The sequence below is a fragment of the Athene cunicularia genome (genome assembly GCF_003259725.1).
Source record: "Athene cunicularia isolate RWA chromosome 7 unlocalized genomic scaffold, athCun1 chr7_part1, whole genome shotgun sequence".
In the NCBI taxonomy this organism is placed as follows: Eukaryota; Metazoa; Chordata; class Aves; order Strigiformes; family Strigidae; genus Athene; species Athene cunicularia.
Genome location: NW_020799107.1, coordinates 32644652 through 32668501, shown reverse-complemented (window position 1 = coordinate 32668501; position 23850 = coordinate 32644652). Strand labels below are relative to the sequence as shown.

The 23850-nt window shown below is 37.1% G+C and overlaps 1 protein-coding gene across 1 annotated transcript in view; it reads left to right on the top strand.

Moving 5' to 3' along the window:
- The window catches only part of LRP1B (LDL receptor related protein 1B), a 568332-nt gene that overhangs the window by 218563 nt on the left and 325919 nt on the right, over positions 1 to 23850 (top strand). The window contains exon 7 of the mRNA XM_026852527.1: positions 8825 to 8987. Coding sequence (XP_026708328.1) covers positions 8825 to 8987 — 163 coding nt within the window. The remainder of the gene's footprint in view (positions 1 to 8824; positions 8988 to 23850) is intronic.

Below are 23850 nucleotides of genomic sequence, written 5' to 3'. Positions count from 1 at the left end.
TTAAATTTTTCCACTATTCTCTAAGTCACAGTTCTCAAGCTGTGGACTCCTTATACAGATTTGATTTATAAGCAAGTTTTTTTTAATAAAATCTTTTTTAGCAGAAATTTTTTTGGGAAAAGACTAATGTCTTCTCCTTTTCCCCTAACATGTTTGAGATTAAGTTAAAGTCTTTTGTGTCTAATATAAAAATATCTATATATTTGAGTGAAATATTCTATGGTCAGTATTACTTTCTGATTAAAATTGAATCGAATGATGCCCTTTGGGGAAAAGAAACATTGATTTATGTTTCTTAGGTCATGTCATATACTGCATATTCATATTGTCTAGACTATATATTGCTAATAGCAACATTAGTGGGCTCAAAATGAAATTATCTTACAGAATTATAACCTGCATTTTACCTGCAAGAAACTACAGCATACTCCAGATCCTGTGAACACAAGACACCTTCTGCAAAAAATGTACAATACGAGTTTATTCCCTAATCCTTTCTGTAGGAGCTAACAAAGATAATTTACTTCTGTGTTATCCCCCCAAAAGCATTCCTTAAAGCACTGTTGCCTACCTCTGGTATTAAACTGTTCAAACTTTCTCTGGAAGTCATTTTCCTTAAACGCTTTGTAGTGCAGAAGTAACTCCGTATTTTACTGGCATATCTTTAAAATTTGTAATAATCTACTGCTTAGCATCTTTATGGGAAAATGTTTAAGCGGCCTTATTTTTGTGCCGCGATGGTTTATGAAGTTCATAATACGTGCAGCAGGCAGTCCTAGGAAGGTGGAAGGTTGTACACTTCTGCCTTTGATGGAGGGTGGTTAAACAAGGCAAGTGTTACAGCCTAATGTAGCCACGCTGTTTTCCCCCCAGCAGTTCTCTTAGTCCACGTGCTTGATGGGATGCCTGTTGCAGCTGAATTATGCTTTAATTTTAACAGTGGATGACTTAACTGCTTTGAAGTAAATAACTGGGTTTGATTTACAGTCTCGGCAGATTTATAAGAAGCTTTTGAATGTGCAGTTAAAAAAAATAAAAAAAGCGTCTGTTATAGCTATGCACCTCTATAAATCTGTCTTTATTGTTCAGCATGTATGTAGGCTACTGGGACCCCATTACAAGTTTACAATCACTGGGCGATGTATTTGAAACTCAGTAATGCAGAAATTAGAAACATTATGGTTTTCAACTATTCTTGCTTGTTTCTGACGTGAGATTGATGGTCAGAAAATTCAGGCTTTATAAAAAAAACTTAACACTCAGGATTAAAAGATAGGGCCATTCATAACGCCCTTATTTCATTGTTTCGCACATTTCCTTACTTGTTTAATCTGGTGACTCGACCCAGTAATAGAAAATTTCACTCATTTTATTCATTCCGGAAACTTGATGCATTGTGTGGCAAAATCATTCTGTAACGCAAATAAAAGAAGAAACAGGCTAAAAAAATTAGGAGCAGATTTTGCTACCCTGCTTTAAAATTCCTGGCAAAGGCAGAGACCCAAGCATACCTGGGGTCTGCTATCATCATATTTCCTGTGAATGCTCTGCAAACAGAGGGATTTGTTAGAAGAGGAAGATGTGAGGTTTTGTGGTTATTGTTCTGTAGATCCCAAGGTTCCCAATGGGAGGAAGAAGTTTATTGTTAAACCTGCATTTCTCTCTCAGTACCAGCTCAATGTTCTACCTCTCCGTATGTACTATAGCATATCTGTCTTAATAACACTCCGTTGCCTGTCTTCCATCTGTAGTAACATGCCTCGTAGTGGCCCAATACACTAAGCCAAAAAAAAAAAAAAAAAAAAAAAAAAAAGAAAATGCCTCGCTTCTGTAGAAATAGAAGTGTACAACGGGACTGTTGCATTGCAAGGCATGGGTAGAACAGAGCCACCAGGTGAGCTAAAATTATATTTTGAGCTGAGCAGCAAACTTACATGGCTTTCTGCTGTACTGCTTAAGAGGCCTCAAAACTGGTTTTTAGGACTGTATCTTGTCATTAGTGCTCAGATACTAATTTATAGATGTGAGGGATCTCGTAGGCCAGACTGTGTCACTTTTGTCTTTTGAAAGCTATAGAACTGCTCATCTTAAAAACTCCAGAATCATGTGGTTCAGGTGTTAGATCTTCTCTTCTTGGTAAGTGGGCTGCATCCAGTAGAAGCGTAAAAAGTCTGATTTTAAACAGAAAGAGAAATGGCCATAAGGCATAAATGCCTAAAAGAGTTCTCGTCTAAGCCCAGGTGGAAGCTGAATGCTTGAATCTCTGAATGAGTGGATAGACCACGTCTCTGAGAGACTAGATGGCTTCGCGAGCTATCAGGATGCTTTCATTAAGTATTCATAATATTTAGATTAGGCTCATATTTTTGGGGAAACTGCTATTGTTGAAATGTTCACGTTTATTGGTTTTTAAAGCAGTATCTTCTAATATCCTGTAGGGTTGGAAGAATACCAGCTCTATTTTCGACAGTAACCCAATTTATTGAAATTTAAATTATGTTATTCAGCAAACAAGAGGTAAAGTTTTCTTTTCTTTTGAGAAGCTTGAAGTCTGGATGCTTTAATATGCTTATTTAAATTGAGTATGGTTTAGATTTTGCATTATACTCTTTACAAAACAGTATCTGAGAAGGCTGATTTAATTCAAAGGAATTACATATTTGAGGATGAGTCATTTGAAAAAGATAGGTGGATACTTTTCATTTGATTTTTTCATTTTTAAACATATGCAATAATTACTCAGGACACGGCTGTTAGAAGTTTAGACACCAGTGTGTCTATCTTATTGATTGGTGACATTTTTAATAAAAATCATATTTTGTAAATGGCATTGCAGACGTAACGATAGGAAATTGCTGTCAGTAGAAGGGGCACAGAAAAATGTCTTCCAGCTTAACTTTCCCAAGCCACGGTGTCAGTATAAGGTTGTCTGGGCTGCTAATTAGGAACATTACTGTCAGGAGAGAGGCACGGCAAAGGCAGTGCTTCTGCAGGATTTCACACCCTGTCATTTATGCGTGATTTAACTACTGTTTACCAGGTCTCACCATTACGGGCTATTTTAGAAAAAGAAAGGCTTGCTGCTGTTTGTCTTGTCTTTTTACGCATGTGGAGGTAAAAAGAAAACTTATCTTTTTAATCAGAGGCAAAAAGCCTTCCTCAAAGTTGCTTGCTGTTGTTTTTTTGGAGTAAAATTTGTTTGTTGCCTTATAAATACATAATTTTATCTCTTTTAATATGTTGTCCCGTTATTACTTATTATTGATGCTATCTAATTTTCGTGGTATAGGCGTACAGATTAATCGTGGGGTTTTATCTTTGTTTCTGTCTCGCTTCTTTTGACTCAGCAGGAAGCAGGAGATGCTTCCTTAGGCAAGGAAGCGAAGCAAACTCTTCCTTGGGGCCGGTTTATAAAACAGTTATGACATAAGTAACGGGTTGTAGAGGAAGGGGGGGTGTGAGCCCACCTAGGAGACCTGCAGATCTCTTGTCCTGGCCTTTGGGGAAGGGGACCCAGAAGGTGACGATTCCTGGCACGAGGCAGTGGAGCAGCACTGCCTTGCACTCCTATATTGCACTACCACTGGGGACTATCCTGACATCTTCCATGTGTTAGGATGCTCATTACAGAAATGTTAAGCTCCTGAAAGTTTTATTACAGCGATCCTCCCTTGCTTCTGCGAAGCATTTATTCCCTTAGCATATGGCCAACCGTCCAAACAACTGTTGCACAATTCTCAAAACCACCGTGCTTGTATAATAGAATAAATTAAACAAGGGACTCTTAGCAGACCTGACTACCTGTGACAAGGCTCAGAAAGATTTCTATAAAATAAAAGCTTGGTGTTTTGCTGCAGTAGGAGTAGCAAACACGTCCCTCCCTGCACTGTGGTTTTGAGGCTGCGTGCATGGGGAGGCAGGATACCTGCCCAGCCAGGCTCTTTTATTGAAGATAAAACCACCAGTTTTAAACCACTTCCCCTTCTCTCATCTCCCCCAAGCAAGCCCAGAATACGGCATCAATTTCATGTGTGGCAGTATGGATGTTACATTCATTCAAAAGAAATGTATATGGGTTATGGAAGAAAAAATAGTGCTTTTTTAAAAATCTCTTTGGGTTTATTTTATCAAATTAGGGATTATTTTATCAAAATAACTCTTCCTTTAAGATAAACTTTTGCAAAGAAAACCAATTTTGTGACAATAATAAAGATTATTTTTAAGCTTTTCAAATACATACATTAATTTTAGGAAAATTCAAGCAAGAAGTCAGTACTAAATTGCTATATATATATACATCTGTAGAGAAAAAAACAGCCCAAAACTATGCTCAAAGAGACAGAATGAATCATGGTTCTTATTTCCCATATTAACTGCCAATTAAATTGTTGCACCTTGAGTCTTGAGTAGGTTTTCATGTCCCTTTAGGCAGTCCTCATTGCAGCCATGTTCAGAGCAAGGACAATTTTAAGCATGTAAAACAGTAGAAGCTAAATTCTTTCCCTTAAAATAGAGAAGAGTTGTCTATCTCTTTCATTATTAAGCAGAAGCATATGGAGAGTGCAATGAGCATTTTTTAATTTTAATTATATTTTATCCAAAATCATTCCCCAGTTCACTCAAAAGTTTCTAAAAAAGGCTTCCAACTCCTATGAGCTCCACCGAGTAGTTTGCTTTGATTATTTCTCACATTAAAAATGAGGGATGCTTTTATTTAAGTGTATAAATGTAGAAAGCTTGCTAATTTTTCTGTTTCTAGTCTTGTTTCAACATCTGGAAAAAATTAAATCTGCTAAAATAATATTGATTTTAATAGGCATTACGTGTGCCGAATCCTGTTGCTACAGTAGTATAAATACAAGGATGTGGTGCTGCCTTTCCCTCTCTTCTGTTAACTGAAGGTTTCTTGTGCAAGTCTGGATTTGAAATTGAAATAGCTGTAATAGTGCATACAGTACAAGATACATGTTTGAAAATTACAGTGGAAGGAGACAGTCATTCAGTATGGCTCTGATTTTCATAAACTAAATTTATGACATCAGACATATATTCCCAGTACCCTTTGAAGATTTAGCCACCCTCATATAAAAGTGCTATTTTTCTCTGAAGGTATAGTAATATTTGTGTGTTTAAAAAAAAATAGAAAAAGCATACCTCTATCCAGACTTCTTTCTAGTTCCTACGGTCTACATACTGTCATTAACTAGAGTAGAATTTAGACTATACAATGTCTTAACTATTCTTTATGAAGTCCTTAAGAGGAAATCCTAGTTTTTAGAAAGTAATAAAGGAAGGATGATCACATTTGGCAGAAATGCTCCAGGGAAACTGTTATTAATATAGGAAAAACCCTCAAAAATATATATACAAGATTGCTCATAATATATAGAAAATGTCAGGGGGAGACCTTTTTTTTTTAGAGAGACTTCTGAAACTGTGTGAATGAAAGAAAGAAAAGGTTAATTACTTTAAAGATGTGAGTGGACTAGACATCTGCATATACTGAGTTTTAATATATGAATCCAGAAATAGGCATGAAATGAATTCAGTTACTTCCTGAGTAGAAGAAGCTGTATATATATTTTAAAAGTCCCCAGTGCAACCAAAACTTTATCGTATACAGTGCATTCAACTCGTGTGATAACTGGAGAGCCATTCAAAGCAGCTTAATGCATAGCTGCTAGCTAAACCATAGAGATTAAAAGTTTTGATTCATAAAAACTTTTATCTGCTAACCAAGTGGATTTTTCATGTAGAATATAATTTTATGGGGGACTGGACATGGATGTTTTTTTATAAACTACTTATGTGAATGTGGATGTGTTCGGTTCACTTCAGAGTGCACGGTACAAAGAAGACGAAACCCAAACCTGATCATTTTATCAACGATACACAGCGTGTTTGTGACTGTTAAATGCAAATGCTACTGTGGGCTGGGTGTCTGGGTTAATTACGATGGATGTATTACGATGTATTGTGATGATGTGCTGCCCCAGAAGGTCTCTTTTTGGAGAAAAGTGTTCTTTGTGTAGTAGGACATCTCCATTTCAGGCAGTGGGCTTCTGAAGAAAAATGTGAATTAACGTGCTGCTTTTCCCAGAATTCTATGATTAAGTCTTTAAGCATAGCACGCTTCCTAATGAACAGCTTCACAAGGAGTGCAGTCCTAATGAGCCCAAGTCTCTGAAACAGCCTGTGCTGCTGGTCCCTCCCTGCCCTTCCCAGAGACCTGCTGGGGAAGGGAAATCGGGTGAATAGGTGTTAACAGCTAACACTGCTTTCTGTAGTCTTTGAGACAAAGGTTATGGTAGGAAATCGCTTCTGGATGTCACACTTTCCTGGACTGCTGAGCAACCACAGTTTTAACTATCTGTGGCAAATGCACCTTCAATTATCCTCGTTTTCCGGATGCACCTTCAATTAATTATCCTTGTTTTCCCTATTAAAAAAAATAAAAATGTTCAGTGCCATTTCTTGTGAAGTGTTAATGAACAACTAAGGAAAGAACAGAGCAAACATTTCATAAATGTGTGTATCTTTATGTTAATAGATCTCAAAATCGGGGTGTGACGTGCCTTGTAGGTATATATCACGTTTACATAAAAGTAGGTACTTTTCCCACAGGTTAACAAGAAAACGGCACCCTCCTCCAGAAGGGCTTATTCCTTTTCCACCACTTCCCAAGGTATAGCAAACTTCCAAGAGCTCTCCCTGCAGGAATGTAATTGCTAGTTTAATTTCCACAAATATTTCAATATTTAAAATTGAATCCCTTTTGTAACTTTCATTCTTTATAAATATTTTCAGAAACGCTTCTCTTACAGGGAATCCTATGTCCAATTTTCAAAAGTCTCATTGAATCAGTGAGCCTTAAACCTTTAATTCCATGAATCCAACTCCTGAAAATGGAAAGCAGACACATTGAAAATGTTTAATCTATTCCTGATTTCCAGAGAGATGGAGTTTTTCTGATATTTTTGAAAACATGACCTATATTTTGTTTGGACAAGGAAGAAAAATCCTTTTCCTCCCTATTGTCTAAAATCTGTTAGTGCTTGCATATGCCTGGTAGTGCGTCTGACATTGGCCTCCTCTGGAGGTTGGAGCCTGGACTAAATGGAGCATTTCTTTATTCTGGCTCAGCAGATCTTTGTAATAGGAGCTATCAGAAGGGAAGAGGCATAATACTCGCTTTGAATTAAAAGGAAAATGAATAGTGGAAGGGGAGAAATCTGAGCTAGAAGAGACAGCAGTGAACTGTGTAATGGGATGGCTGAGATGGAATACAGCTGGTAGCTATTCCTGATATTTTATTGAGTAAATCTTGTTTATGTTACCTGCACATTGAAGGACAACACATGAGTCTCCATATCTGCTTTAAGTATTTAGCAAATGCATGACCCATAAGCTGTCAGATATTGCCAGAAACTTAACGACTACAGGTTGTTGGGTTTTTTTTTCTTGAATTGAGTTTATTTTATATTCTCTAGTGCAGCAGGTATGTGATGGTAGCAACATAGCCTTTTTGGAGTATGGAAAAAATCCTTAGAAATTCAACTTCGGAAGGGTGATAGAAATACAGAAAACTGAAAGTAAAAGGATATTTTATCACATCTGGCTTCTCTCATCATGAAAGAATTGCAATTATGTTAGCAGTATTTTGGAACCACAGTAATACGATGAATATATATATATATTTGAAATTTAAAAAATCATTAATATTTAACATTGAAAACATTTAACAGGAAATACCATTATAGTAATTGAGTTATTGTTAATTTAAGAATAACTAATTCTATAACAGGGTAGTATCAATATAGTACTGTCAGAAAGAATAGGAAGTAAAGGTATCTTAGTTAAATTAAACTGATAGTTATGTTCTTTGTGCTTCTTTATACTTCTGCCTACTGTAACAGTAAGACATGGACATATGGAGAGGTAGGTTGACTTCCAAGAAAAATGCAGGATTTAGAACACGTTTAAAAAAAGCGGTTCCAGGATCCCCCGAGAAAAAGAACCGACTGTTTTAAACAGTTGTGTTAGGTATCTGGGAAGTTACTATAGCATCCCGAGATGGAGAACTCCCAGTGTCGTTGTTAAGAAACATCTCTGTATAAATATCACATAGACAGTTACTTTAGAGCTTCTTGTTGTGGCAGATGAATCGGAAATCTGGCAGCATCCAGATTTCTCAGAACTACGAAAAAAAAAAAGTAATTCAAATGAAAATGAATGCATGTGCACATGTGTCTGCGATTACGTAGAGTGGTTATAGACATGCATATTTACACACATGGTTTTTGAATTTCTGTGAAGTATTTATCATCTGGTTTTAGTCCCTTTCAAACATAACTAATAGGCTTTTATAAACTTTATCCGTGTAGCATCCCCACGGTGTAACAGACATCCTAGCACACAAACTTGAGCACTGGAGTAGCCTCAGAGGCTGCTTTCCCCCTGCCATCTGCCGTCGTCAGCGTTTCAGATCTCTGTTTCATGAACACACCATCATTCAGTGGTGTTGCTCTGAATATTCCATAAAAAATTTAATAATGACAAACTTTAAAATATTTAAGAGAACTATAAACATATGCCCTTCGAGTTGCAATCAGACATTTGTACTAAAAAGAAAAAATTATCTCCAAACAATATTTGTGTGTAAAGAATTGGATTCCTTATTATATATACTATGTGTAAAAAAAATCTCAAGCTCTTTAACTGAGTAGAGCATCTGCTTGATGAAGCAGCTAGAAGTTCAGTTACTTGTAGTACAATTGCACTTCTGAGCTTTTTTTTTTTTTTTTTTTTTTTTTTTTCTTGGCAGATATACAGCAAATAGCAATTGACTGGATCACCGGAAATTTTTACTTTGTGGATCATGTCAGTGACAGGATCTTTGTTTGCAACCAGAATGGATCAGTGTGCATTACCCTCATCGAGCTGGATCTTAATAACCCTAAGGCCATAGCTCTTGATCCAACATCAGGGTAAGATTATTTATCTGCATTAGGATTTATTCTCTATGATGCGTGCTTGTCTGTGACTGCATATAGTATATCTGTTTCATTCAGGTGTTTGAAAAATTATGTTGCCATTGCCAAATTGAGTTACTTGCATAGTTGTTATAAAAAAATAATAACGTGGAATGAACTTGTAGCAAGTAGTTAACTATATTAATTTCAACATGTGCCTTGTAGCTTCTCAAAATGGAATCGAAAATGAAAAAGCAATTTTATCCCTACTTGTCATAAGGTCTTCTTTTGCCTCTGTTCTTTTGGATTTTATATTTCTCAAAAGGAACTTTTGAGGTTTTTTTTTTTATACTGTATCCCTCAGCTGCAGGAATATTGAAAATGGCTTTAACAAGTTTAATTATATAAAAAAGTTGAAGAATTTTTACTCTACTTTAGAGATTTGGCTATAATGGTAAAATTGCATTGTGTTTACTTTTTCTCTTCCATAGATACATTCATTGTCACTTGGGAATAAAGCCTTGCTTAAAACACAGGGTACTAAAAGTCTTCCATTCTATAACAGCCACCAGCTGGGAAAATTTTTCAAGCAAATGATGAAGTAAAAGCATAACTGAATAGGAATAGGATCAAGTTAATTTAAAAAAGTATTTTGTTTTTTGGTGAGGATTTTAAAACAGGGATTTTATCAGTTTTATTAATCCATAAGCAGTTTAAGACCAAAATGCCTTGCGGAATATGTCCTAAACTGCCATAAGCCCCTTCTCAATAAATACAAAAATATTTACTGTAGAACAGCTTGTCATCCATATGTGGACTTTTGTCACTCTTTATTTAAATCCTGATTGAATATTAAGATGCATTATCACAATGGCTTTAATTCTGACAAGAACAGCTTGCATGTAAAGTTTACAAAGAAGTTTTGTAATGTAATTCTTGAATATAGCTGTATTTCTATCTGCAGCAGATGGTAAGCTTGACTTGATCCGACTGCAGAGTTGTTTTAAAAGAAAAATAAAAATTCATGGATAAATTGATTTTCTGCAAGTTCTGATCTGAAAGAAATTGAAGCTTTCAAATTTGCCAACGGTGGCCTTTTTTCTATACATTGGGTTGTATATTCTTAGCTGGATTTACTAGATGAATCCAAAGCTTGTCATTAGCTAATCTTATCTGTCAGGGATGTAGAAACTGTACCCAACCCTTCCATTCTGTGAGGAGGGATGGAACGGAAAAAGGGAGGCTGTTTTTCCTTTGTTGGTTATCTGCTAGCTACAAACCATTCTTATTCAGATAGTGGCCCTTTTCAGTGCCATATACAAGAGTAATAGTGTCTGGTTTAGTGCAGATGTAAGCGCTGGCCTGTAGGAAAGACCAGAAGTGATTATGGTATTTCACAGCATGATTCTTCATATAACAATACCAATTTATTTCGTGATGGAGAAACTGGATGTAAAATTTTCTCAGAATACATATTTCACATTTCACTAGTTACTTCTTTACTGGCTTTAGAAATTTTATTAATTACCTATAGATGTTGTTCTGTTAATCGGGTATTTAACATACATTTTAACTGAAAAGCCCCAACTTACTTATTAGTTCTCTTTATTTGTGACTGTATTTGGGTATAGCATGCAAACAGATAACCAAAAAGCATTCTGGCTACTTAAAAATGTTTAATTCCTTTTTTTCTTTTTATCTTTTTTGCTTTCTTTTTACTCTTTCATGCTGATAACCGTTGAGACATTTCTGGGTCAAAGTATTAGCATGATATTGTTGTCTGTGTGACTTTCTGGTTTTTATTTTATTTAAGGAATCACAAAAACATCCATACTAATGTTGCACGTTGAGCAATGAATGACTTGCATAGAAGTGTGTGCTCGGTAGCTTCTTAAGACAGTTATGTTTCTACACTGTAAGCATATGATTATAAATCATATTTTTGGTGGGGTTTTGTATTCAAATATGATATCCAGACTGTCCTGGAAGGTTGTAGCTCCTGTAAGAATTAACTATTAAGGTATTAAATGAAATTAATTATAAGGTATTTGCTTCTGTAACGTCTTGCTATCATGGCATGTTCATTGGCCCCAGTGTTCTTCAAGCTCATCCAGAGAAGATCGTTTCCTATCCTAAGGCATTCAGAGCTTGATCACAAGCCTTGATGTCTATGAGAAACTTCCTGTAGGAGGACAGGATCAAGCCCTGCTCTTCTTACATGTTCACGTCTATGCTGTTACACATTTAATTGTTTCAAGAACCAGAAATTCTGCATTTAATCAGTAAAACAACCAAAGCACCAGTGGAAACTTTCTTAATTCTGAATGAATGGTTCCTCTCGCTGTGCTCAAGAATATATTTTGTGTGTGAGTAATTTTACATCTCTGTGCCTATGAGTTTTGTTAAGTGTTTAGTGGTGACGGGTTTATAAACTCTTCCATGAGCTTAGAATGGAACTTGAGCCACTAAGCTTATTTCATATCATACAACGAATGAAGGAACGTTTGTTATTCTTCTAAAACCAAACTATAAATTGAGAGAAGAAAGATTCTGCTATTTAAAAAGCTCTTGAACAAGCAAGTTTGTTATGTTTCTAATCTAAGCATGTTACTTTGGTTACGGATTTCAGCACTTCTATCAATCTGAACTGCGTTTCATTTCTTGGTTAGTCCAGACCATGTCTAATGGATGCCCACCTGAATAATTTTCCCCCGCCCCAAACAATGAACTAATAATTTACCCAGTTAGATGTTTTGCAGTACTAATACTCACCTGTTATGTCAACTGATTTTTAGTTATGAGTATCACAGTGTAAGTATCAGCCCTGTGTTAAGGGAGGCCGTTACCAGTGCGCTTCCACTGAGTCCAGACTTGCCAGTGAAACATGAAAAAGCTAGAACAATGCTAATGGGAATGAGAAACAGAGAAGGAGAACAAATTGTTTTGCAATACTGTATTATCCATCAAATGCCTTTGAAGTATGATGTTTGTCTCCATATGTATTTTAATATGGGAATTTTCTTCAGTGCTCAAAAAACAGAAGCTATTACTTTAAACTGGTCTCTGAAATTGGTGTAAATTTGATGGTGGTCATGATGACTGTCACGTGAAACAAATAGAAGCCAAGTTTGAATGATTTTATCTCTAGCTACAATCTTCAGTGGAGGTCTGCTGTACTCGTGAGGAATGGCTTTTTTTAAAGGATTCCAGCTAGTTTGGCAATCAGTGTGCATATTCATGAGCCTTTGATCACCGTACATATATGATAGGGAAGGTAACACATTTAAAACTCACAAGAAGATAGATGAAATTTCGGTTCTCTCCCAGCTCTGCAACAAACGAGCTAAATGTCTACAGACAAAGCTTTTTTTGGTGGTTTTTTTTGTTTTTTGTTTTTTTTTGGTTTTTTTTTGTGACTCTGCACCCCCTTGTATTTCATCGGGAGCATAAAATGCACGTTGTTTCAGTTATCTGGTAGTTGGATGTGTTCAGGAACATTAGGAATTAATATTGTAGAATGCACTGCTAACTGTGTACATCTACATATTTATACTGTAAGTATGTATACTTAATTACCTCCACTGTTCAAGGTAAATTGTTGCCTTTCTCTGCACCACAGTGTCAACAGAGAATGTATAGTGCCATTTTACAAAGAGAAAATGCGTTGAAGTGTGGAGATAGTGCAGTTCCCTCCCAACAGAAGCACTTGAAATATTCAGTCCTGATCATGCCAGTCAGAGAGGGACCTGGGGGTGTTGATTGACAGCCGGCTGACCAGGAGCCAGCACTGTGCCCAGGTGGCCAAGGAGGGCAATGGCATCCTGGCTTGTGTCAGCAATAGTGTGGCCAGCAGGGACAGGGAAGGGATCTGACCCCTGTACTCGGCACTGGTGAGGCCGCACCTTGATTCCTGTGTTCAGTTGTGGGCCCCTCACTACAAAAAGGACATTGAATAACTCAAGCGTGGCCAGAGAAGGGCAGCGGAGCTGGGGCAGGGTCTGGAGCACAGGTCTGCTGGGGAGTGGCTGAGGGAACTGGGGGGGTTCAGTCTGGAGAAGAGGAGGCTGAGGGGAGACCTCATCGCCCTCTACAGCTCCCTGCCAGGACGGTGCAGAGAGGGGGGATGAGTCTCTGGAGCCAAGTAATAAGCAGTAGGACAAGAGGGAATGGCCTCAAGTTGTTCCAGGGAAGGTTTAGACTGGATATTAGGAAGTATTTCCTTCCAGAAGGGGTTGTTGGGCATTGGAATGAGCTGCCCAGGGAGGTGGTGGAGTCCCCATCCCTGGAGGGGTTTAAGAATCGGGTTGACCCAGCACTGAGGGACCTGGTGTAGTTGGGAATGGTCAGGGTGAGGTTCATGGTTGGACTGAAGGAGCTTCAAGGTCTTTTTCAACCTAGACGATTCTGTGATATTGCTTAGACTTCTGTGATACTGCTTAGACATCTACCATAAATAGAGTAATATGAATATCAGTGTCTTAATTTCTCCTCGGACCCACTTTTCAGTTTCTTTGGGAATGCCAAGAAATGTAGAAAGGCAGGAATAGCAGATAGAGCTGTTGGCTCAGGGCTAGTCCTGTTTCCAGAAATGTGCAATTCAGATGCTCTTTGGGATGCTGATCATAATTATCTTCTATATGGCATAGGCTTATGGGATAAGATGAATTTTAAGGAGAGCTTTTGAAATGCAGAGGATATTGATCTAGCGCCCACTTGCAAAACTGTTCCAGACATAAGGAGATGTGTAGAGAAAGGTTGCATCTGGTGAGATCACAAAGAGGATGTGCAGAGCAAAGCTGGCGTGTGGGAGGATGCGCGGAGCAGTATAGAGAAGTACTGGGAGTGAGGAAATGGGTTAGACCTCCTACATGAATCGCTAAAGGCAAGGCATGCTGGAGGGGGAGAAGAGGAGAAGGGAGAGAAGAATTGGAGAGGATGCCCAATTGGAGGCTGAAGTCATCGAAACTTGTAACTACATGGTAACAGTGGGGAGAAAAACCTCACTGCTAAAGACATTTATAAAAGGAGCGAGCTCACGCTTTAATACTGCAACAGTGTTTGTCATGTAAATATTTGAATAAATCTTTTAATCGGCTTTTCCGTCTGTTATGTTGTAGAACTTAAAAACCCCACAAATTCTGCTTATTTCTTCCACACATTATTTGTAAATGCATAGAGGAAGAGATTGTGATATGCTGATGTGAGAAGAACAACATCTATTAATGTGTTATGGTGTTATGTACTATTTCTTGGTAATATTAAGTAAAAAAAAAAAAAAAAAAAAAAAAATCATCTTTCCGTTGCATTTTGAGTCAGCCATAGCAATCAGTTGATACCTTTCTGATCCACAAAGGTGAACAAGGGAAACAAGGGAAGAATTATTAATATTTTTCCCCTTCCTCATCTCAGAAATCTTAATCTTAAGGGTTGTTGGACTCAATGATCCCAAGGGTCTTTTCCAACCTGAATGATTCTGTGATTCTGTTAAATTAGTTCCAAGGAAAAATATAAAAATATTATTCCATTAACTTCCTCTTCCATTCTGAGGATTCTAAGCACAGATTTTTCTGTGGCTAAAATCGAAGCTACGGTGTGAAAATAATAATAATTAAAAGTACATAATGATATTTTTGAAACACAGTAAGGAAATTTCCTTCAGTCTAGAGTTTCAGAAAACAGGAGAAAGCAAGGGGTAAGATAACATTTTGAAATACACCCTTCTGTATAAGGGCAGTGTTGAGCAGCAGCTTTACAATACAATATTTAAGAGAAGATATAGGAAAATCACAATAAACAGTTGTTTCTGCCTTTTAAAGATTTTCTTTTTACTTGTAAATGTATTCAACTTCTGAAATAATTTCGATAAGCAGAAGAGGAAGAAGTTGTGAACCCTGTTATCGTCCAGAGCAATTAGCTGCTGTAGCGTATATTCTTACTCAAGCTGTGCCTGATTATCCTCCCGGGAAGTTTGCGTTTATGGGACAGATTGAAATGTAGTGTAAGGTCCACTGAGCAGTTCACACTCAAAAGCCAAGGGAATGGAGAAGGTTTTACACAGCATTGAATCAAAAGTTTTCCTTGCTAGAGAGCTATGCACAGGAGATGGTGCCTGGAGTATGAAAAAACAGGCCAGAGGATGGAAAACAATCCATGGTCAAAAAGAAAAAAATTTTTTTTTTTTTTTTTTTTTTTTTTTTCCTCGGAAGATATAAATAGAATTAATTTTGGGCTGACAATTCAACCTGTTTGTCAGCATGGGAAGACTTGTAAGACAGTAAGAGCTATCCTACTTGGTGGGATCATAGGAAAACAGCTAAGAGAAACTTTTGGGTAAAGTCTTTCATGTAGCGTCTGGCTAGACAGAGCCTGAGGCCAACCCTGAAAACCTGTATTATGAAACCTGTAATAGCCAGAAAAGAGCAAGTCAGCTGATGAGGGAGTGAAGAGAGACCTTTCTGCATCAAATTTATGGAAGTTTCTTATCTTTTCCGTACCTATATCTTGCAAAAACCCCAAATCATTAATGCTCTATGTTTTATCCACAATAAAGAGAGTTTGCATTTACCTTCTATTTGCCTTGAGTTGAGCACAGAATCAGGTAAATGGGTAGGTACAAAACACATGTGCAGAGTAAAGCAGGGTCCTGGGCTGCTCTGGGAGGCATTTTGGCTTTCCTGTAGATCCCCCTTCCCTTTCAGAGGGCGAGAGAGAGGTGCCACTCTGGGACACCATGAGGAGGAGACTGGGTGGCACTGCCAGCACTTGGCACATAGCCACCTTAGAGTATGAACAGTGTCTTTATTTTAAACTCCTAGTTGTTTAGGGAGGGGGTTTCTTTTTGTTTTTTAATTAGATATAATTTGATTTGAGCACTTTCTCCCGTGTAGTTGTCCTGTGTCCCTGTGTCGGGGCTGTGAGAGGCGTTGCCTTTTGCTTCATGCCTCTTCTTAGACAGTGGCTGGAGACAGCCTGATGCCCGAGGGGTTGCTTGGGTAGGCAGAGAGAAATAAAAAAGTCTTCGCTCTGACCTGGCAGAATGCCCTGACAGCACGATAAATGGCAGTTGGATTTTGAGTGATTTCTCGAACAAGGAAAAGGGAACTCAAGGAATTCGCTGTCGATGAGGAGATCAAGTTTCTTACAGGGGCGGAAGAGAGCAGGAATGCAAATAGTAGAGGAGGTCGAACCAGTATATGTTTTTCTTTATTTGCTTCATTGTTAATTAGACAAGGGAGCCTTTCAGTGTAAAAATAAAATATCTACACTTACTGTCTGCTGCTTTTTTTATTCTCTCTGTACTGTCTTGTCTCTGAGCTTTTATAGCAGCCACAAGGCTTGGGAGAGATCTTTGAGTCTGAAATTTTTTTATTTTTTTTTTTCCCTTCTCAGATTAGTCACCATTTTCTGCTGATCAAAGAGGAGTGTTACAATCATTAAAGCTCACTTTTAAACAGCAAAATCATTAGTATTTTAATAACATGCCATTATTAAAAGAGCTCACTTCCTTTTCTTGTCACAAAGCAGTTTCAAAGAGCTGTAAGATACATATAAGACACACTAACTTCTAGAAAGTTTTAAAGGTGACCTGAAAAGAAATCTTCTTAAAAAAAAAAAAAATAAAAAGACCACACACACAAAAAACTAAAAAAAATTGTAATAACTAATCATAATATGAAAATCTTCATTAATAATTCAGATTTTGTTATTCATCCTCCCCTCCATAACCTCTTTATGGCTGTGAACAGTTGGAAATGGTAAAATAGCGGAGCCAAAACAACTAAGGGGAGAAAGGATACTTAATCAGACCCAAAAAAATATTTTTAAATCATATTTACCTTTGTTGTCATCTATTTAGCTCAACTGCTTGCTAAACATTTAGGAAAAAATATATTCTGATCTCAGGTTTTCAGAAAACTGTTTCCAGCTCTGTGCTGTTTCTTCTTTTAATTCTAATTGATGCTAACTAAACTGAGCCATAAAACTCTGTCACCTTCACATTTCCCCCTGGACCTAATCTCCTTTGAAACTTTATTTCTTATGCACCAGTACAGATCTGCTCACTAGGAAACCTTGATGATGATGTTCTTGATACCAAAAAGGAACTAGGGATAAGTTCATCTGATCTCTTACCCAAAATAACATGATATGAGTTTGCATGCATCTACAATCAAAAAATAGAAGCGATAATGTTTTTGTCTTCAATAAACTAAAAAAAAAAAAAAAAAAGGATTTATGAACATAGAAAGATCTGCGCTTGTATGAAAAAGTTAGCTAATACAGCTGAAAAGTACAACTAGCATTAAAAGGGACTTCATTAGCAACATCAGTTTATAGATTGGGATCAAAGTGACTACTATAATCAGGATAGTAAAAATAGGATAAACTTGAACAAGTTTGGTACGTGCATGTTTTCAAGGAATTATGTGATATCATGTGCTATGGTGCGTGCCTTTTTATTAATCAAATATTGCTGAAAGAATTGAAGACTACAATGAATATCAAATGTTTTGTATATATACTTGAAGATATACTGTACTCACTACCCAAAACAAGTTGCATTCACAGAAAAAGTAGGTACTAATAGCAATGATAATCTGTGAATGATAAAGAATATATTTTTCCAGTGATCATAAAACTCTGTGAAGGAGTCGGCAAGGTGAACACTGGCAGTGTTATTAGAATAGCTTACTGATGTTCTGAGCGATGGCATTACCTAGGAATACGTACCACTGTCTGGAGAATAAAAAGCAACTAGTGTAAGTCTGCAGCAACATGAACTTCAGTAGGATTTTTTTTTTTTCTTCTCCAGCAAGTGTCCGGTAATTGATTTCATAGCTATGTTGCTGTGAGTAGGAACAATATTTGAAGAGTGTGAGTAATTATGGGGAAAAAAAAAAAATCAGTGGGAACACAAAAACATTGGTGAAATCACAAAATAGCTATAGTTTGTAAAAAAAAAAAAACAAAAAAAACAACAAAAAACCAACAACTTATAGAAAAATAAAATAGCTTTTAAGCAAGTAAAACTTTTTGTAAAAGTTGCCTTCCAGCTCGTTGGTCCAGAGGACATAGAATGCAGCATCACGCCTCTCTCGCTTGGCTCAGGTTCTTCCGATCCCGCTGTAGAACTCAGCTGTCATCTGACTACAGCAGCCTCATTACCCAAACCTGCTTTTTTATGGCATGTCCCCAGTGCTTTTGGGTACCGGGCATTTGAACCACCTCCACGAAGCAGGCTGAACACATGAACAGCAACAACACTAATGAAACTCCATGGGTTTGATTGCTTGGGGCAGTTCACAGCGGATGCAACACATGTCCTCTCGCTTTTTTTTTTTTAAACTGTCTGTGTGTAATTAGTGTAGTTACTGTTATTCCTGTCCTCAGATCCCTGTCCTTCACTCCTCAGCTAATTAAGCTTCTGATCAAAACACTCATCTTTTACTGAAATTACTATGAATCTATGAATTAGAATTTGTTATTTTTGAAGGAGATGAAAAATGGGCTTGTTATTCTGCCTAGTATGGAAGTCTTGAAGTACTTTTATTTTTCTTAATAACTGAAATGTCCAGGCAAAAGCCACATGATTTAAATCACCTTACCAATGATTTTCTTCAAGATGAAAGCAATTAAGGTAGAGAGAATTGAGGCCACTTTGTTTCTGAATGAGAATATAAATGGGAGTTTAGGGCTTTATAAGGCATGTACGTTATGTCCATGTCCATCTGAAATCTCCTTTTTTTTTTTTTTAATTACCTGATTGTCTTATTATCTAACTAGCTTCTGTGAGGTCATTTATGTTGAAGACAATTTCTGATATGAATTAGAGCACTGGAGTGGAAGCACAGAAAAATACCTTAAAACCATAACTGTTTAGGACCCATCTTTTTTTTAATTTGTACCTGCGTTATCCTAGACTTAGAGAGACTGTGTGTATGTGTGTATATATATATATTTAGAGAGAGGGAGAGAGAGACTTTCACGTTTCTATATAAAATGAACAAAAATTAATCCAAAAAGTTCATGCTTAATGCAGATACTGTATTATGTTATAAAGTTCCTCAAACCTTTTTTCTAGTGATGACCACACATTTCTTGTTTTTACACCAGTCTTTTTGTTGTAGCAGTACAAAATGGTGTGAACCACAGGTTTTCTAATACAGTTGTCAAACATACATATATATATATATGTGTGTGTGTGTGTGTGTGTATGCAAGGTTTGAAGTATGAAAACATTGGCATTAGTCATCTTCTGAATTAACCAGAACCACTCAAACTTGCAAAAATGATGAGAACCATTCTGTTAATTCATCAGCAGTACAGTGATATCATCCTGATAAGAAACTGCCGTTCTCTTGGGGCTGCTTACATGGACAGTTAGTTTTTTGTATTGTTTTTCCAAAATTTGTTTTCCTGAGGTTTCTTGCATGTCAGCAGTGTGAACATGCCTTCCTGGAGATAAGCTGACGTCTGAGCCCTTTTGGTGGAAGATACAGAAAAGCTAGAGGAAATCTAGACGTGCTAATAAGAAATAAAAGATGTAAAAAAACACAGCCTGTAGAAAACTTGTGGGAATCATGGTAGTCTAGAAAAGAGAATGTTGAGAAAACCAATAACTATTTTCTATAAAAGACTGGTTAAATAGAAAGGTGGTTTATTATTTTCCTTGTTAAAAAAAAGGGACGTGAAAAAAAAAATAGCAGAGACTTTGACAGATACAGGAGCAATCTTGTAAACAAGGCTGAGGAGATGTTAGCATATGATCTATGTAGAAGCTGTGATCTCTGTCATTAGGGACACTTAGGACTGTGTCTGTCTGGCGGGATATTCCAGCCTTATGTTACCCTTCCTCAGTACAGGAGGCTGTATATGTCTATGTCTCTGTAAGCTCTTAATGTCAAAGAATGGGGTACTAGAATAATAAATGTATATACTAACATTTTAGTGTTGCTATTTAAAAAGCACAGGTGAAACATTACCAAAAAAAATTATTTCTTTGCTTCCCCACCTGAAGGGCTTGAAGAGATTTTAGGGAAAAAAAAAAAAAAAAGGTCAAAAGTTAAATTTTAGTGTTTGGGGCATTTTTTCCTTTTCTTTTTGAGGTGGTGGGATTTGCTGGAAACGAAACTGAAAACAGGGTGTGAAAGGATTTTGATAAAAAAATTTAAAATGTCTAATGGAACATCTACAGAAGTTCCTGCCCATGAGCAGCATCCTTCCCTTTTAAGAACTGCCTTGATTTTAACAGAAACTCGAATCGAGTTGTAAGTTTAAAAGTCATATTTAGTTTTACATCCATAAAAACAGTCTGAGCAGCTTTCTCCTGGTGTGGTTGAAAAGGCGTTGGGTAGAAGGTTGTGGACATTGTGGGTGATGAGAGCTTTTCTTTAAAGATGAGTGTTTCCAAGTTACTGACAGAATTTCTCCTTCTCCTGTTTGATCAGTTACGTAGCTGTTAAATAAGTTGTCTATCAAAATACACAACTCTGTCAACCCACAGTGGAAGGAGAATCAATTCCTGCTTTACCTTATTGAAAACTGTAGAAAAATAACTGAAAGTAGGGGGCCACTTGCTTGCTTTAGTTTTCTAAATGAATATGCCCTACTGCTAAAATTTTTTTAAAGCTTTTCTTTGTTGTTACCAGTTAGCTTGAGCTAGTTAATTCATTCTCAGAGATAACACACACACACACGAAAAAAAATCTGGTCCGAGTTTGTAGTTGGCCTCAGTATTAGTGTTTCTAAACTACAGAATTTATGGGTTTGGACAGCGTCCAGACTGGCACTTGAAAACATGTTTACATTTAATCAATGGGTAATTAGCTCATAGCATAGATAAGTCTCGAAAAAGGCCATCAGGAAAAAAAAAGTGGTCTCATTGACTCTGCTTCAGCTTGATTTAGATCATTTTTATTCATTAGGATTTGACAGCAAATCGACAAACCCCAAACCAAAATACTCAGAGATTTGTATTTAACAGATTTTAAAATGAGGATATTATATTAATAGTAGGATATAAACTCACTGCCTTTTTTACCCGCTGAAAAGTAGCCCCTTACAAACTTCCAGTTTTGTAAGTTTTACAAACATACAATTTTGCTTATAGACACAAAAAATGGTACAGCACCACCTCTTGGCTGATCTTATCCAGCAAAACAATAATACATGGTACTTTCTGCTGGCACTACTCATTTGTCTGAGCATAAGGAAAGGAGAATCAGCAAACTGCTTTTCCAGCAGGGATGTAACACTGACTTCAGCAGAAAATCAGACCTCTAACCAAAATATTTAAATTGGAAAAGAAATTGGTTTACTAAACCAAGCCAAGCTCTTGTTTGTATTGCTGAGTGTTTGACATGGTTTACTGATGTGGAAGTGTTACATCTAAAAGTTAAAGGATTTTTTTGTTTGGGTTTTTTTTGTGGTGTTTTTTTTTGTTTCTTTGGTTTTTTTTTATATATATTCATCTCTCTGTTACATTACTGGTTTATTTGTCACACAGAGTTTTCCGAATGTAGTAATATTTGAGTAGATCATAATAGTTTTGTATATGCAGCTTACATTTTAAGAATCGATATATATTCTAACATTTTCCAAAGTCACATCTCAATATTGGCACTTAAATGCATGTTTAGACATTCAAAATACTGTCAGCTTCATTTTGAAAGATTTGAATGCCTACAGGTCATACCCAATTCAGTTAACAGCTGAGACTGTTGGGAGTTGTTTTAAGTTAGGCTGCTTATATAGCATGGTGTCTCTGTGTGATGTACACATAAATGCACACGCACAGACAGTTGTTTCTCTTACTACAGCTGGCTTGCACATTGTAGCCCATAGTGACGCTCAGGCTTAGTGAAGCTTTCCTCATTTATTATTTCCTTTGGTAGGAAGGACATGAATAAGGTAGGGATAGTGTGAAGAGTAAGTATGTTCTTCTTGGGAAAGAAAACTGAATTGTATTTAGAATTTTGTCCAAGGTCTTAGGAGAGGATTCCTGTCTATTGCTGGTGAATTATTTTGCCCAAATGTTCTACAAGACACTACTGCTTATATTTTACATCATTTGAATAGCCATCATGAGCCACCCGTGTCCCTGTTATGCAAAAGTTTCAACCGTGTTCAACCCTCTATGTTTTGGAATGAGGTTTTGAATATACAGTGTCTCAGTGTCAAAGGCAAAATCAGTCTGTGCAGTATCGGGCTCAACATATTTTAAGTTGAGCAGTCATAATTAGTGGGGAGGTTTGAAATTCTGGGTTTAAGTTTTAATGGGAAATTAGTTCATTTAAGCTTGGGAGGATTTTGTGAAGAAGAATTCATTAATACATGGGAAGCAACAGGAGACAATGGTGTGAACGCTGGGAAAGTGCCCGTTTGGAAATGAACAGCTTTGTATTCAGAGCAGGATTTGATGAATATGTATTTCTTTTGAAGGGCACAAGGCATAACATAATGTAAGAAAGCAATAGTCACTCTTCAGGGCAGGAGAGAGGGTGTTTTGAAATAATAATAAGCATGGATGTCATCGAAGAATTTTGGTTGGTCATATCACGAGACAATTTAAGACAACACAGGAATTGTAATACTTGGTGACATTTGAATGCCTGAATTTGTGCTTGTAACATTTTTGACGCACAGTTTTATTTTCTTACTTATCCCACAGTGTGGAGATAAGTTACATAAATCTACACCTGCTCTGCCTTTTCCTGTTTATGTGGAAAAAGAGTAGAGATTAGGATTAGAGGTTGAGGGCTCATCTATTTTATCACATTGTTTGAAGACAGAACAAACTAACCCTTAACACTTCTCAAGGAGGTTTTGTCTAGCATTTCCATAATATTCAGAGTAGTGCTTCCATAAACCTCTATGTTCCTTGCCTCTTACAATTTAAGGTTATTGCCATTAATTATGCTGCAAGCTGACATAAAGAATTGTACTTCTGTCCTCTTGCTGTGACTTTGTCGCTATTTCAGGACAACTAACAGATCTTCTTTTAATCTAGACTGAGAAAACTCGCTTCCTGCAATATCCTCCCTTATATTCCCCGCCACCAGTACCTCCTTCATCCAAACTTCTGATTACTTAGTGGCTGCACTTTGTCAAGTCTCCATTTCCGAGGAAGCAAAGGAAGTAGGAAATTTGTTTGTTTCCTGTTGTAAATGCATCAGTATAATACTTGCTGTTTTGGGGGAGTTTTTCCTTAGCGCTGTGATATAACTGACTTGGAACTAGATTCTGGGTTAGGTGGTACCTTGGTAAAAGTGATTCAGTCATTCTGATTTCCCTCTTGCAGTTAACATTTTTCTGCTCTCCCTCAACTGAGGGAAGTCAACAGAGAGCAGTTTGTGTCACCAGACTCTAAACCAGACATGTAAAAGAAGCCAAAATAAACCAAAAGCCAGTTTTAAAACGGTGCTTGAACATGGTTACATCAGGCAGTGACTTAGCAAAACAAAGTGGGTAAGCATCTCCCAGAGGAGGTGCAGTGGGCTCGGTGTGAGAGTAACACCAACTCAAGCTCTGCCTGCTGCTGTCAAGAGAAGACTAACAGGACTGGCACCTTTATGTTTGCCTTGAGATCCTCCCACCCTTCAGATCCTTTCCTGAATGCCCCTTGCTAAGCCAGGTTCTCCCTGGCTTGTAGCTGTGTAGATGATTCACTAATCATTGGGAAAAGTGCCGGGGGGATTTTGCGCAGGGGTGAGCCTCTGGGTTGGTTCAGTTTCTGTTGAAATCAAGGTGTACATACATCTCCTGTGCATCCTTACTCAACTGTATCCTATTTCAGTTGGAACAGTATGATGTCGAATTCCCTTCTCCATATTGCTTGTCATTGCTTACATTTTGGTGCTTTTTTTCAAAGCAAGATGTGTTC